Genomic DNA, 14,103 nt, shown 5'->3' with positions numbered 1-14,103 from the left:
AGGAATTACTGCTTCTTTGTTTGCTGTAGTCTGTGGGTTCTCATGGATGTCAGCCCTGTTGGCTGTCAGAGCTAGACATTTTAGGGGTGCATTTCTGTAGCGGGAGTCTTAAAAGTGGGGCTCTAGATATCCTGTCCAAACTCTTCCCTTCTTAGGGAGAAGCTGGAAGTTGGGGGTTTCCTTCCAACTGTATGTAGCTGTGTGTGTGTGTGTGTGGGGGGGGGTTATGGCAAGATTGTGTTTCAGCCTTTTCTACCCATTTTTATGTATGTATTTTCCTCATTTGCCACAGGTGTAGGAGTGGCTTAGTTTCCAGATGTCTTTCAGAGGGAACGCCTCCATATGTAGCTGTATATTCAGTGTGTTCATGGAAGGAGGGGAGCTCAGGAGCCTCCTAAATCTCTATCCTGGTCAGCTGCCCCCTCCAGCTGACCTAGCCCATGTCCTCACTCCCCTGCTGCAGGAAGGAGTGCAAGACCCCAGGCTTCATGAGTGAGTCCCTGGGGCCTGGAAGCCACTGGTGGCTGGTGGCTGTGGCAGGGCTTCCAGTGGGGCAATTAGGGGGCAGTGATCCGTGGCTCCCATGTTTCTGTCTCCACCAGTGGGGCTGCAAAGAGCTTCAGAGTGACTCATTTACTCAATCAAGGCCTTTCTGTATTTGTTCCTTGAAAAGTCGTTAACTAAGCCATATATCCTTCATCCCTAAAGTGAATAGTGATAATTAAATGCTTTCACTCCTTCCTTTTTTGCTGTCTACTCAGTATTTCTTTCTGGAAATTTCAAAAAGTGCATGAAATCCATTAGGATATGCTGTCATTGATTACCTGGTGGAAGGCTGTTGCTGTAAGGGTATGAAATCATCCTCCTGCATTTATTTTAATTCTTTTTTTTTTTTTAACGTTTATTTAGTTTTTTTGAGACAGAGAGAGACAGAGCATGAACGGGGGAGGGTCAGAGAGAGGGAGACACAGAATCTGAAGCAGGCTCCAGGCTCTGAGCGGTCAGCACAGAGCCCAACACGGGGCTCGAACTCACGGGCCGCGAGATCATGACCTGAGCCGAAGTCGGCCGCTTAACCCACTGAGCCACCCAGGCGCCCCTATTTTAATTCTTTAATCTATTACTTTTCTGGGACAATCTTTAGGTAAGGCTACTTGTTTGTTAAGAATTTTAGTGGAAATCAAAATGACGGGGCAAACTGCCATATATTTCCCTACAATATATGCTTTTACAGCCTGGTGGCACAAATTTTATTTTTCTGTCTGTTTTCTCCTTTCTCTTTTCCTTAGTTTATGGGGCCAAGAAGACAGGCCTGCTGCTATTATTTTGGTTGGTACATTTCTAGAGACAATTGAAAATCTTTTTTGAGGGTATTACATTCTAAAAATGATTATAGCTGGCAAGAATTCTTGCACCATGTAGTCAGAAGTGTGACACATCACATACTTATTTTACCTACTATACTATTAATAAGAAGTGCTTTTGTTAGTTTTAACATTCACATCAGGAAAAAACCAAAATGCCTGGGTGAGTTCTTACTGTTCTGATATGAGAGATCCGATCAAAGTGGGGGTCTTTAGCTTCAGCAACCTGACAATATCTGAGACACCTAGAGAAGAATAAGAGGCAAACAAAAAACACAGCCATACAGGAAAATAGAAAAGATGAAGCCACCTATCGTCCTGTGTATTTTGGTGTACTCTCTTCCATTTTAATATGCCGTGATTCTGACCTTCAAGTGTGTCTCCTTCTTTTGCAGAGCAAAATTCAAAGCCATTTAGGTGCAGTTTCAGAAAAAGGGAAGCAAGACCTTTCAAGGGAAAGCATTTATTAAGGATATGAATGACTGTCACGATACCTGTAACGGATCATACTCTGCAATAGTAGCTCCATCTTTAGTTAGACTAGGTTCTTCTACCTGCTGAAATAAAGATTTCTACCTTCAAAGGGTCTTTCATCTGAGAGACAATCTCTGATGGTTATTGTGAATTCTCCTTTTGCCCTCAGTTTTGCATCTGGTATTAAACCTTGAAATGTATCAGAAGTGGACCTATGTCTGACATATATTTGGAACCAGCAGAATGGACATTCATTCATTTACTCTTTCTTTCAGCAAATATTTATTGAGCACTGGTTATATGCAGCACTGTTTTAAGCATTAGAGATACAACAGTGAACAGAAAAGACAAAAATACTTCATCTTATAGATCTTGCTGTCTAGTGAGAGAGACAGGTAATAAATAAGTGACATAAACAAACCATGCCAGATGGTGATAGAAAAAAATAATAAATTAGAGAAAGGAGATGTTGGGTATGGAGGTGAAATTATATGTAGACCAGCCATGGAAGGCCTTATTGAGAAGGAGAAATTTGAGAAAAGACCTGAAGGGAGTGAGAGGTTGAATTATAAGGTATCTGGGGAAGAGCATTCCAGAAAATTCTCCATAGCAAGAATGAAATGGAACACTCGAGGAACAACAAGGAGACCAGCATGGTGCCAGGGGAGTGATTAAGAGGCAGAGCAGCAAGAGAAGTCAGGGAATAGAGAAGAGGAAAGAGGTAGAAGAGCCTCTGATGTCATGCTAAGGACTTAGGCTTTTTCTGAGGTGTAATTTGAAGAAGAGGAGTAGAATCTGTCTTAGGTTTTTTTTTTTTCTTAACGTTTATTTATTTTTGAGACAGAGAGAGACAGAGCATGAACGGGGGAGGGGCAGAGAGAGAGGGAGACACAGAATCGGAAGCAGGCTCCAGGCTCTGAGCTATCAGCCCAGAGCCCGACGCGGGGCTCAAACTCACGGACCGCGAGATCGTGACCTGAGCTGAAGTCAGACGCTTAACCGACTGAGCCACCCAGGCGTCCCTGTCTTAGGTTTTAATAAGACCACTCTGAAGCTGGGGAAGGAAGAGGATGAGACTGGAAGCAGAATGCCATTCAGGGGAGCTATTTCAATAGTCCAGCTGTTGATGGTAGCTTGGCCATGGTGGGGACAGTGGAGTGGTGAGAGGTGCATAAATTGTGGATATTTCTTAAAGATAGATCTGATAGGGTTTGTCAATGGACTGGCCATAGAGCAAAATAGAAAGTGAAGAGCCAAGGCTGGTTTGAAGTTTTGTGATCTAATTGGCAGGATGAATTGCTGTTGATTGAGATGGAGAAGATGTGGGAGAAGTAGGGACATGAGGAGCTCAGCTTTGGACTTGTTAAATTGAGACCTGTAAGACATCCAATAGGAGATGGTGGGGGAGGTGCTATGAAAGTATGAATTTGAGAGTCACAGCATATAAATGGTACTCAAAGTTAAGAGGCTGGATAAATGAGTATAGATAGAAAACTGAAGAGGTATAAGGAATGAGCCCTGTGGCATGCTAACATTTGAAAGTTGGAGATGTTGGGAGGAAAATAGCAGAGGAGGCTAAATGGAACATACAGAAAGGTAGGAAGAAAACAGGGCAGGTGTGTTTCCTGAAAGCCAAATTAAGAAAGAGTTTCAAGAGGGGCGCCTGGGTGGCTCAGTCGGTAAGCGTCTGACTTCAGCTCAGGCTCAGGTCATGATCTTGTGGTTTGTGAGTTCCGGCTCTGCATCGGGCTCTGTGCTGACAGCTCAGAGACTGGAGCCTGCTTCGGATTCTGTGTTTCCCTCTCTCTGCTCCTCCCCCACTCACACTCTGTCTCTCTCTCACAAATAAATAAACATTTAAAATTTTTTTTAAAAAGTTTCAAGTGGGGGCACCTGGGTGTCTCAATTGGTTAAGCATCTCACTCTTGGTTTCAGCTTGGGTCATGATCTCATGGTTCATGAGATCAAACCCCACATTGGGCTCTGTACTGATGGTGCAGAGCCTGCTTGAGATTCTGTCTCCCTCTCTCTCTGCCCCTCCCCACTTGCTCTCTATCTCTCAAAAGAAAAGAAGAGAAAAGAAAAGAAAGAAAGAGCTTCAAGGATGAGACGGTGGTTTGTGTCAAATGATGCTTCTAGGTCAAGTAAATTGAAGGCTGTGATTTGACTGTTGGATTTATAGTGTAGAAGTTATTGGCAATGATTTTAAAGCAGTCTTAGTGGAGTGGATGGGAGTGAAAGGCTGATGGAATTGGTTCAAGAAAAAAAAATGAGAGGAGAAGAACTGGAAATCGTATGTACAGACAAATCTCTTAAGAATTTTGCTATAAAGGGAAGGAGAGAAATAGGACATTTAGGAAGGCCCTGGATAGGTAAGACAGAAACAAAGCCTATGAGTCAGTAGGCTCCTAGGACCCATTTAAGTGGACCATTTGAGCTGTTGTGTTGAGCAACAACTGAAGGAGCATCCTCTTATTCTGAGCCATCAGTGGAGACCATATTCCATGCTTTTTTTTCAATGCCAACTTGCAGATAACGCCAGCCATGTGCATGGATGAGTTAGCAAGAAGCCAGGTCATCAAGATGAGAAGCAGAGCTAGAGCTTGTGAATGCTTAGGCTACAACTTGTCATTGGGAGCACAAAGCAAGTTGTGGAACACCACTGTGGACTCCTTTCCAGGAATTCCCAACAGAAAATTGACCCTAATGCATTAAAGCCAGAAGCAGCGTGAGGACAGTGCTAGCTCTCATATCCTGAACCCTCTCTTTCAAATTAAGTATGAATCCTTGTTTTTCGTACAACCATGAGTTGGAAAGGTCACAGTTTATTCTTAGGTGGTGGAGAGGAGGGTATTGGGATGGGGTAGTTGTTCTAGTCCTACCCGGGAGTAGAAAAGATAATCATGGAGAAAAATGATCACACCAGTGGAAAACATGTCATCATCAGCCTTCAGCTCTGTTTCATTCCATTCATTAATGGTCAGGTTGAAGGGAAGTTATTTTATTATGACACATTCCGTTTAGAATTTCCCTTGGCAATTTTCTCTACCCTTTTACCGTAATGATCTCTAAATAGTTCTGGTTCTAGACAGGACAAAAGTGACTGCTGGGCTCTGTTGAAAACACCTTTGGAAGGTTTCTCTTGGCTTCTTTAACCAACTGGCTGCATTGGAGCTTTACTCTATATAAACCTTTATTTTGAATCCTTTTTAGGAAAGGGTGCTCTGGAGAAGGCCAGAGGCTCTGTTTTCCCTGCCATGCCCATGCCCATGAAACTTGGCATATAAATAAAACTGTAAGAGAGTTTGGATATTCCTAGAATGATATGGGGATCTCTGATGTCCTCTGAAAGGGGTTCAGGGTAAGAAAGTACCGTAGGGTCAAGTCATGTGACAGAGAACAAGGTAAAGGAAAATTAATGGGAATAATTAGAGGAAGCAAAATTCCATTTGAAGGGGAATGTGAATAAACAGAACCATTTAAAGCATATTGTGATAGGAAATGTAGATGGCATGTTATTAAGGAAGTGTTTGGAAATGCTGTTTGATCACTAGGATTCTCAATTTCCAGCCACAGCCCTGCTCCTCCCTAGTCTGCTCCCTCAGGACTTCAAGGGAGGGCCATGACCTTCTCATGTCCCACATTATTGCTGCTTTTTGATCAACTCACTGGGCCACTAGAAGGGCAGAGAGAAGGAACTAGGCTGGGTTGAAGGCACTCCTCCTCCACCTCTGCCCACCCTGGGCTAGAGAAGTGAAATACTTACTGATGGGGATCCAGCCATTGTTTCCAATGTGAAAGCTGTCCTAATGACAACACCTTCCAATGTGAATCAGCATGACTAGGTTAAACTCTTAACTGAGAACTTCAACATAACTCTGGTGTGACCTTTTAGAATTTGCCTTTGGTATCCAGGCAATTGATGAGGTACAGCATGCTGAACCGTCATTACCTGTACAGTGGTGCTTCATAGGCTGTGCCCCCACAATTGATACATTATTGTTGCATTTGGTTGTACTTGCATACATGTATTTTTTGGTACTTGTCCTTTTGTCTTTTTTAGACTTCATTTCCACTACATTATAAGGCAAAGTCTACAATTTCTATTTCTTTGGCACTCTTAATTCAAGGAAAGATTATATTAGTTTTGTATCCAGAGTGTTGAATAAACATTGTTGAACAAAAGTTAACCTCTCAGCAATCCTATACATGGAATGAAATATGAATTATTCGGAGTAAATTGCTAATCTGATTTCTTCACTTTAGAAAAAGGGTTATACACACATAATTTAATTAGTTTTTTTAATGAAAAAGGGACACACAGAATCTGAAGCAGGCTCCAGGCTCTAAGCTGTCAGCACAGAGCCTGATGCGGGGCTCAAACTCACGAACTGCGAGATCATGACCTGAGCCGAAGTCGGACGCTTAACCGACTGAGCCACCCAGGCGCCCCCACATAATGTAATTAGAATGATGGTTTACATTTAAACACATTTAATGTATAAGTGCCAACCATTTATTTAAAAAATTTTTTGTTTATTTTTGAGAGAGAGAGACAGACAGACAGAGTGTGAGCAGTGGAGGGGCAGAGAGAGAAGGTGACACAGAATCCAAAGCAGGCTCCAGGCTCTGATTGTCAGCACAGAGCCCAATGTGGGGCTCAAACTCACAGACTGTGAGATCATGACCTGCACCGAAGTCAGATGCTTAACCCACTGAGCCACTCAGGCACCCCCCTCAATCATTTATTTATTTTTTTATTTAAAAAAAATTTTTTTTCCCACGTTTATTTATTTTTGGGACAGAGAGAGACAGAGCATGAACGGGGGAGGGGCAGAGAGAGAGGGAGACACAGAATCAGAAACAGGCTCCAGGCTCTGAGCCATCAGCCCAGAGCCTGACGTGGGGCTCGAACTCACGGACCGCGAGATCGTGACCTGGCTGAAGTCGGACGCTTAACCGACTGCACCACCCAGGTGCCCCCTCAATCATTTATTTAAAAAAATATTTCTAAGCATCCTTACCATAATCTCACGTAGGTAAACTTCTTAGAATAGATCAGAAAATGAAAAATAACTTAACTCTGGTGCTTCCCCCAGATTTGAGACTCTATTATGTGTATGTCAGTTTGTGTAGACAATCCAGTCTCATCCTTGTCCTAAAGATACTTGTGACTATTACCCAAGATAGGATCAAGCAAGGGCCCACTGTATAGAAGCACAAATGTCACAGGGTTCAAAGGAGGGAGAAAACACATCAGTTAGGGAAGTTAGTCCAGACTTTGTGAAGGGGATGATGTAAGAAATGGGCCTCAAAGGATGGATACACTTTCATTAGCTCTATGTTGGGGAAAGTTGTTCCAGCCAGGTGATGGTAAGAGCTCCTGAAAAGGTGTGTGTCCTCAGAAGTTATGGCTAAGAGTTCAGGTAAATACAGGGACACAATGTCCCCTAGTCTAATTGGAAACATGGGGTTTAAAGTAGGGGTAAATGAAAAAATTGATGATAATTTAACAATAATAGCTGACAAATATGGGGTACCTTTTTCTCAGATGTCAGATACCATATAAAGTGCTGTATACATGGAATCTCTTTTAATTTGGAAACGGTCAGATCCATTTTTGCCTAAGAGTTTTTTATAAAAGGGAAATATTATCAGAGCTGTCGTAAAGTAGATTCTTACAGAGATGAGGCAGAAGGAAAGGTAGAAGACAGGGAGAGCAATTGGGAGGCAATTCGTATGTTCTCCTCAAGAAGTAATAAGGACTTGAATTATTCCAACATGAATGTAAGTGAAAATACAAAATGGGTTGGTTTGAATCAGAATTCATTTGAAATTTCATATTGCAGTCTCTGCTAAAAGCAATATTTTCTAACTCAGGACACTTTAGTGGAATCATAAGGACCTAGATGGTTCACCTTCTGGCCTGGATTCCTTCACTAAGATCTGGAAACCAAGAGTCAGAAAGGCCAAAGTCTCTTAGTGTTATCTGAGACAGAAACCCAGGGGCATGTGGACTCTTCCCTCTCCCTCATCCTCTGTATCTTATTTGTCCCCAGTTGACTAATGGGTCAAGATTATCTTATCAGATTGTTGACTTCCTCTCTTATTTCATGTACCAGAAAGCTCAGTTTCCTCAAATGGTCAAGTTTTAAGCTGCTGTGAAATACTAATCCCAGTATTAACTGTTTACAGATTCCATTGTGATTGGATTTTGGGTTGGTCTTGCTGTCTTCGTGATTTTCATGTTTTTTGTGCTGACTTTGCTGACCAAGACGGGAGCTCCACACCAAGAGTAAGTTTGGGCCATTCCTAAATGTCACTAAGCCCCATGGGGAACTAAATAGATGGATGTGATATCTGGGGCTGGGGTTGCTTCCAGTGGTGGAAAAAAAGAGGCTAGTTATGGATTTGCTGCCTGAACTCAGTTGCCTTTGGGTGAGACCCATCTTCCTCCTGGCACTTTGCCTCTTGCCTCTGTGGTTTTCAAGTGGACCCTTGTGAACCTAGGTTTCATGGTCCTTTCTTAAAGCATTAAAGCTGCTTCCATGCCTGATTTTTATTTTGAAATATTTACTAATTAGGATGTATTTTCTCCTTACTCCCAAAAGAATTTAGATGTCTTGCGAGACCAAAAACAGTGAAGAAAGAAAGAAAGAAAGAAAGAAAGAGAGAGAGGGAGAGAGAAAGAAAGAAAGAAAGAAAGAAAGAAAGAAAGAAAGAAAGAAAGAGAAAGAAAGAAAGAAAGAAAGAAAGAAAGAAAGAAAGAAAGAAAAAAATAGCAAAATCAGATGAAAACCAGTTTTAAAAGCGTATCATGGAGCATAGAAATAGTTATTACTGGGTACTTAAATGAATTAATTATTGACAATAAACACTGAGTTCAACACTGAGCTTCCTTGAAACTAGGATAAAAAGAGAAACCCTAAGGATTATGTAATTCTCATGGCAGGATAAAGAACATTTGAGTTGGGCTTTGGATTTATGGAGGAAATTATGACACGGTGGTTAAAGAACACTGAGTAACATCAGAAGGTATTTTCTCAGTTATAGATTGCAAAAAACTCAGAAATGTTTTAGAGGATTTTTGTTGTCCCAACTCTTCAAACAAAAGGAAAAATAACATGTTGAATCCCTTTTTAGTTAGTCCCAGCCAGCAGAAATAGCACACTCAAATTAGGTAATTAGATGTGCTTTTGATGAAGGGACTATCCACAGGCTGTGGCCAGATGAGAGGATAACCCTACAGGATATTACAGGACCTCCAGGCTAGTAACACTGAGGAGTAGTTTCCACCCTAGATCTGAAGGGGACCCAGGAGTCCTGTGGCCAAAAGGAGCTGTGACTTTGAGTTGAGGGACACAACTAGCCCATGTGACCTCTCAGGGAGGGAGCCTCAAATTAAATACCAAGACCCTATTTTCCTCTCTCCTTCCCGCCTCGCACCAGATCTCCATTGGATGATCACAGTAGCACAACCAGCAGCCAGTCTCCATCAGAGGTCAGCTTTCTAGGGCACAGAGCACAGAGCAGCATGGGGAATGATGGAGAGCCACCTGGGAGAATAAATGGAAGAAATTTAGCACAAATCTGAACATTTCACATTTGGTAGCTCACTTCATCCTCATAGCCTGGTAACAGGATTCTCATTGTTATATTTCATTACACACTCTCCAGCGTCTGTTCACTCTTCAGCCTGCACTTGCACTGTAAAAAATGCCTGGCTAAAGAGAACAGTTCTGCCCTTCACTTAGCTATTTTCAGACATTAAGGTGTAGAAAAAAATTAAACAGTTTTTAAATGAAAGGAAAATACCATTTTATTGAAGCATATGGAGACATATGGTTGAAAATCTCTTTAACAGCCATTAAAAAGACATGGACCTTTGGGGTGCTAGGGTGGCTCAGTTGGTTAAGAGTCTGATTCTTGATCTCAGCTTGGATCTTGATCTCAGGGTCGTGAGTTCAGGCTCCATGTTGGACTCTGTGTTGGGCATGAAGCCTACTTAAAAAAATTAAATAAAAAGACCTGGATCTTTGCTTTCTTCCATGTCCTTAAAAAAATCTGTACATGCCTTTGCTCCTATTATATTGGTCCAAGGAATTTGAAGATACAGTGCAGGTTGCAACAGTAGTAAGAAAAGCTGAGGATTAATTCAGATTAGGGAACATCTCATAGAGTGGTCAGGGAATAACAACGCTATTATCTTCCTTTTGTTCAGAGGGACAGATAGATTTTTGAAGGACTATTGGGATGTGTTTGTTTAATATAGGATGCAGGTGATCTTTATGGTTGAGAACACCCTAACCCTGAATAAAACGTGACTTCATGTAATGATTAATTTTATGTGTCAAGGCCGTGATACCTAGATATTTGGTCAAATGTTATTCTAAATGGTGTGTGTTTGTGTGTGTGTGTTTAATGAGATAACATTTTATCCCATTTTTTTAAATGAGTTAACATTTAAGTCCATAAACTCTGAGCAAAGCAGATCATCCTCCATAAAATTAGTGGCTTCATCCAATCATTGGAAGGCCTTCCTTGAATGAGAATGACCTCCCTCAAGCAGAAAGAAATCCTGGCAGAAGGCTGCCTTCTGACTCAAACTGTAACTTCCCTGGGGCTCCAGCCTGTCAGCCTACCCTTCACGTTTTGGACTTGCTAAAGTCACAGTCACATGAACCACAGTCACATGAACCAATTCCTTAAAATAAATCGGTCTCTCTCTCAGTAGTTGGATCGGCAGACAGACAGAATACATCTCTCTCTCTCAGTAGTTAGCCACACACACACGCACACACACACACACACACACACACACACACACACACACACACATACACGTGCACGTGCCTGTTGTTTTTCTTTCTTTGGAGTCCTGGCTGATACATTTCCTTAATATGTCGTGGTGACCCTGGGTAGCTGAGACTTGCATTTCCAATCTTTCAGTTGGCAGTTCAGTCCTATTGCTACATGGTTTTTCTTTTGATGGTGGTTCTGAATAATCTCAATCGAAGAACAAGGGTCATTGTAACTCTATGCTTTTAATGAGGTTAAGGAGAAAGTCTAACCTACTTTTGCTTTAATAAAATAATGGACCAGCCCTCAGGGCCACATTTGAAATGCTTTTTTTAGTCTGAGGTAGTATAAGATCTGGCATTTGGTTGCAGTATATCATAATAGAAAACTGAAAGAAGCAGACATGGGGCAAAAATCCCTAAATTGATCAGTTAAAAAGGCTTTTAGATCTTAGTAATGTTGACGTTTATTTGGCAGAAATCTTCTCTAAAGGAGACATTATTTTTTCCACCCAGTCAACTTTAATATAAAACAACCAATTTAAGCTTGCCTGTGTGATAATTAGGCATGGAGGAAAGAATGATAAATCATTGAAAATAATAAGAGCTTTTTTTTTTAATGTTTACCATATGCTGGGGTCTACTAATCACTTTATATGTATAATTTCACTAAGTCCTCACAGGAAGATGAAGTAAATCCTGTAAGTGTTCCAACTGTACAGATGAGAGAAATGGATCATTTGTCTGAGGTCTCACAGGTAAAAACAACTCTTGGCCCTGGCCTCAAACTAAAGCCTCTTTGACTCTGAAGCTCCTGTTACTAACCACTACATTAAATGATCTCATATCTGTAATTTTTAATCTCTTCCTTCTATTGAACCAAAGATACTAGCAATCAGATTTGCTTTCTTCTAGCACATACTGGGCTATGCATGGGCTTTAGAGTCAAACAGTTCCAGATTTACCTACTGAGACTTTGTGCTGAATTCTTAACCTCTTTTTGCTTGAGGTTCCTCATTTGTACAAATAAAATAGTATCTGTCTCCTAGCATTATTGTAAAGATTAAATGAGCTAATGCCTATGGAACTTCTGGATTCACAGTGGTACTCAGTGACTCTTACTCCATCCCTGGGGTGCTGGTAGAGGTCCTGCTGAGAGCTGGGAGTCTAAGTGAACAGTAGGAGGCAGAAGAAAAAGAAACCCATCCTCCCATGGGACATCCAGGCCCTAAGCATTCACGTTTTATTTGCACTTGCCAATATTCCACTCCAGCCTCACTTTGAGTATGTCTCTCAAACAGTGAGATGATTTTAGAAAGGAGACTAAGTAGAGAATCTTGGTGTTGGGTTGGAAGGACTGACATGTCTGAATTCTGACTGCTTTATATAGCAGGCTCTCTGGATAATTGGTCACAGAGAACAGTTATTTCCTCAAGTAGGTATCAGGCAACATTCTTTTGGAATATGACTCTGTCACTCTGGGTAAGATACCTGATCTTATCCAAAGGATACAAAAATGCTGATTTGAAAGGGCACATTCACTCCAATGTTTATAGCAGCATATCAACAATAGCCAAATTAGGGAAAGAGCCCACATGTCCATCAACTGATGAATGAATAAAGAAGACGTGGTGTATATATGTAATGGAATACTACGTGGCAATCAAAAAGAATGACATCTTTCCATTTGCAACAACATGGATGGAACTAGAGTGTATTATACTAAGTGAAATAAGTCAGTCAGAGAAAGACAAATATCATGTGATTTCACTCATACGTGGGATTTAAGAAACAAAACAGATGAACATGGGGGAAGGAAAGGAAAAATAAAATAAGATAAAAACAGAGAGGGAGGCAAACCATAAGAGACTCTTAAATACAGAGAACAAACTGAGGGCTGCTGGAGGGGATGTGGGTGGGGGCATGGGCTAAATGGATGATGGACATTAAGGAAGGCACAGGATGTTATATGTGAGTGTTGAATCACTAAATTCTACTCCTGAAACCAATACTACACTGTATGTTAACCAACTTGAATCTAAATAAAAAACAACAAGAACAAGAACAGCAACAAAGGTACCTGATCAAGTCTGCGAGCTCATAATGCACTAGTGCTGAGTCTACTGCTTAATTCTATCTTTTTCTCCGTGGAGGTGTTTCAGGGAAGGATCTCATTATTGCTGGCACATGCAAAGCATATGTGCCTCTCTGAAAGTAGAGACACACAAAGATGGCAGATACCACAACCCGCGGCTCTACTCCTTGTGCCATGCCCACAACAGACATCACGAATCGGCGGTGCTATCTACCTGCATAGCCAAGACTTAGCCTCAGAATTGTTTTCAAAACACTATTTTAGGCATCCATCAGGAATCGATCACAATTTAGCCGAGAGAGTATATGTAATTGCCATCCCTGGCTGGACCTTCACTTAACAATGTTCGATGGTAGGAGTTGAGATCATTCACTACACTGAGCCAATGACATCACAATAAAATGGGCAAGTTTCTTCCCCCTGAAGACTTCAAACTGGGATCATATTAGCCTAAGAACTTCAATTCTGGAGTCACTGACCTTTCAATGGCTTTTGTGAAGAGAGGGATCGTGTAATAACCAGATGAGTTTATGAGACAGTAACGAACAACTCCTCAAATCTTAGTATGACACAACACAAGTTTATTTCTTACTCAAGCTCCATGTTTGACGTGGGTGGACAGAAGCTTCTCCTCTTATGTCTGCACTGTCTCCAACACTCAGCCTTCTGGGTTACTGTAACGGGGAGAGCACCTGTGGAGATCTCAAGCCTGCCCTTCTGTTCTTCAGCCAGGAAGTGGCACACATCCCTTCCTCTCCCAGCTCATTGGCCAGAACTAGCCACACCCCCTGACTGCCCAGGCCGAGAAGGGTAATCTGTGTGCCCAGAAGAAGAGAACCAGATATTGGCGAACGCAAGTAAAGTATACTGCAGAGGGAGAAAGACTATTATAAAGCTGACATCACCTTTCCTAAAAGCTTTTAGGCCCAAGAAACAGCTTTAATGGGGATTATTTTCCTCCTGGAATATTCGCTATTGTGTGTGTAGGGAAAAAACCCTCTTACCTGGATCCTTTATGGACAATGAAGATAAAAGAACCATTTCCCCCTGCTTTCTCAGCTAAGGAGCCATTTACTCTGGCTGTCTTGTGAAAGCATTATAGCCCCATTATCATAAATCTGCCAGAGAGAGAGCAACAGGAAAGCCTTGGATCACATTTTTATGTTGAATGTTTTGAACTTCCCCCCAAAACTATCAAACTCCAGATATCATATGTCTCAAATACTCTCCTTTTGTAGCCCTGGCTAAGTGCATCTTGTCCGAGTGGGGATGTACTTTTAGGCCTGAGTGCAGAATTGCTCATGACCTTATAAAAATGGAAATTACATTTTACTTTGAGTTGCAATTTACCTGAATATGGCACTCACTAAAG

General features: G+C 41.6%; 1 protein-coding gene across 2 annotated transcripts in view; it reads left to right on the top strand.

Annotated features, from left to right (window-relative positions):
* The window catches only part of MRAP2 (melanocortin 2 receptor accessory protein 2), a 130,203-nt gene that overhangs the window by 103,701 nt on the left and 12,399 nt on the right, over window positions 1–14,103 (top strand). For both annotated transcript variants that reach the window (XM_053222500.1, XM_027057318.2), the window contains exon 3: window positions 8,034–8,133. In XM_053222500.1, coding sequence (XP_053078475.1) covers window positions 8,034–8,133 — 100 coding nt within the window. The remainder of the gene's footprint in view (window positions 1–8,033; window positions 8,134–14,103) is intronic.

Source organism: Acinonyx jubatus, chromosome B2, assembly GCF_027475565.1.
Source record: "Acinonyx jubatus isolate Ajub_Pintada_27869175 chromosome B2, VMU_Ajub_asm_v1.0, whole genome shotgun sequence".
In the NCBI taxonomy this organism is placed as follows: Eukaryota; Metazoa; Chordata; class Mammalia; order Carnivora; family Felidae; genus Acinonyx; species Acinonyx jubatus.
The sequence above is the reverse complement of the archived record's forward strand: the minus strand, read 5'-3'. Positions and strand labels throughout refer to the sequence as shown.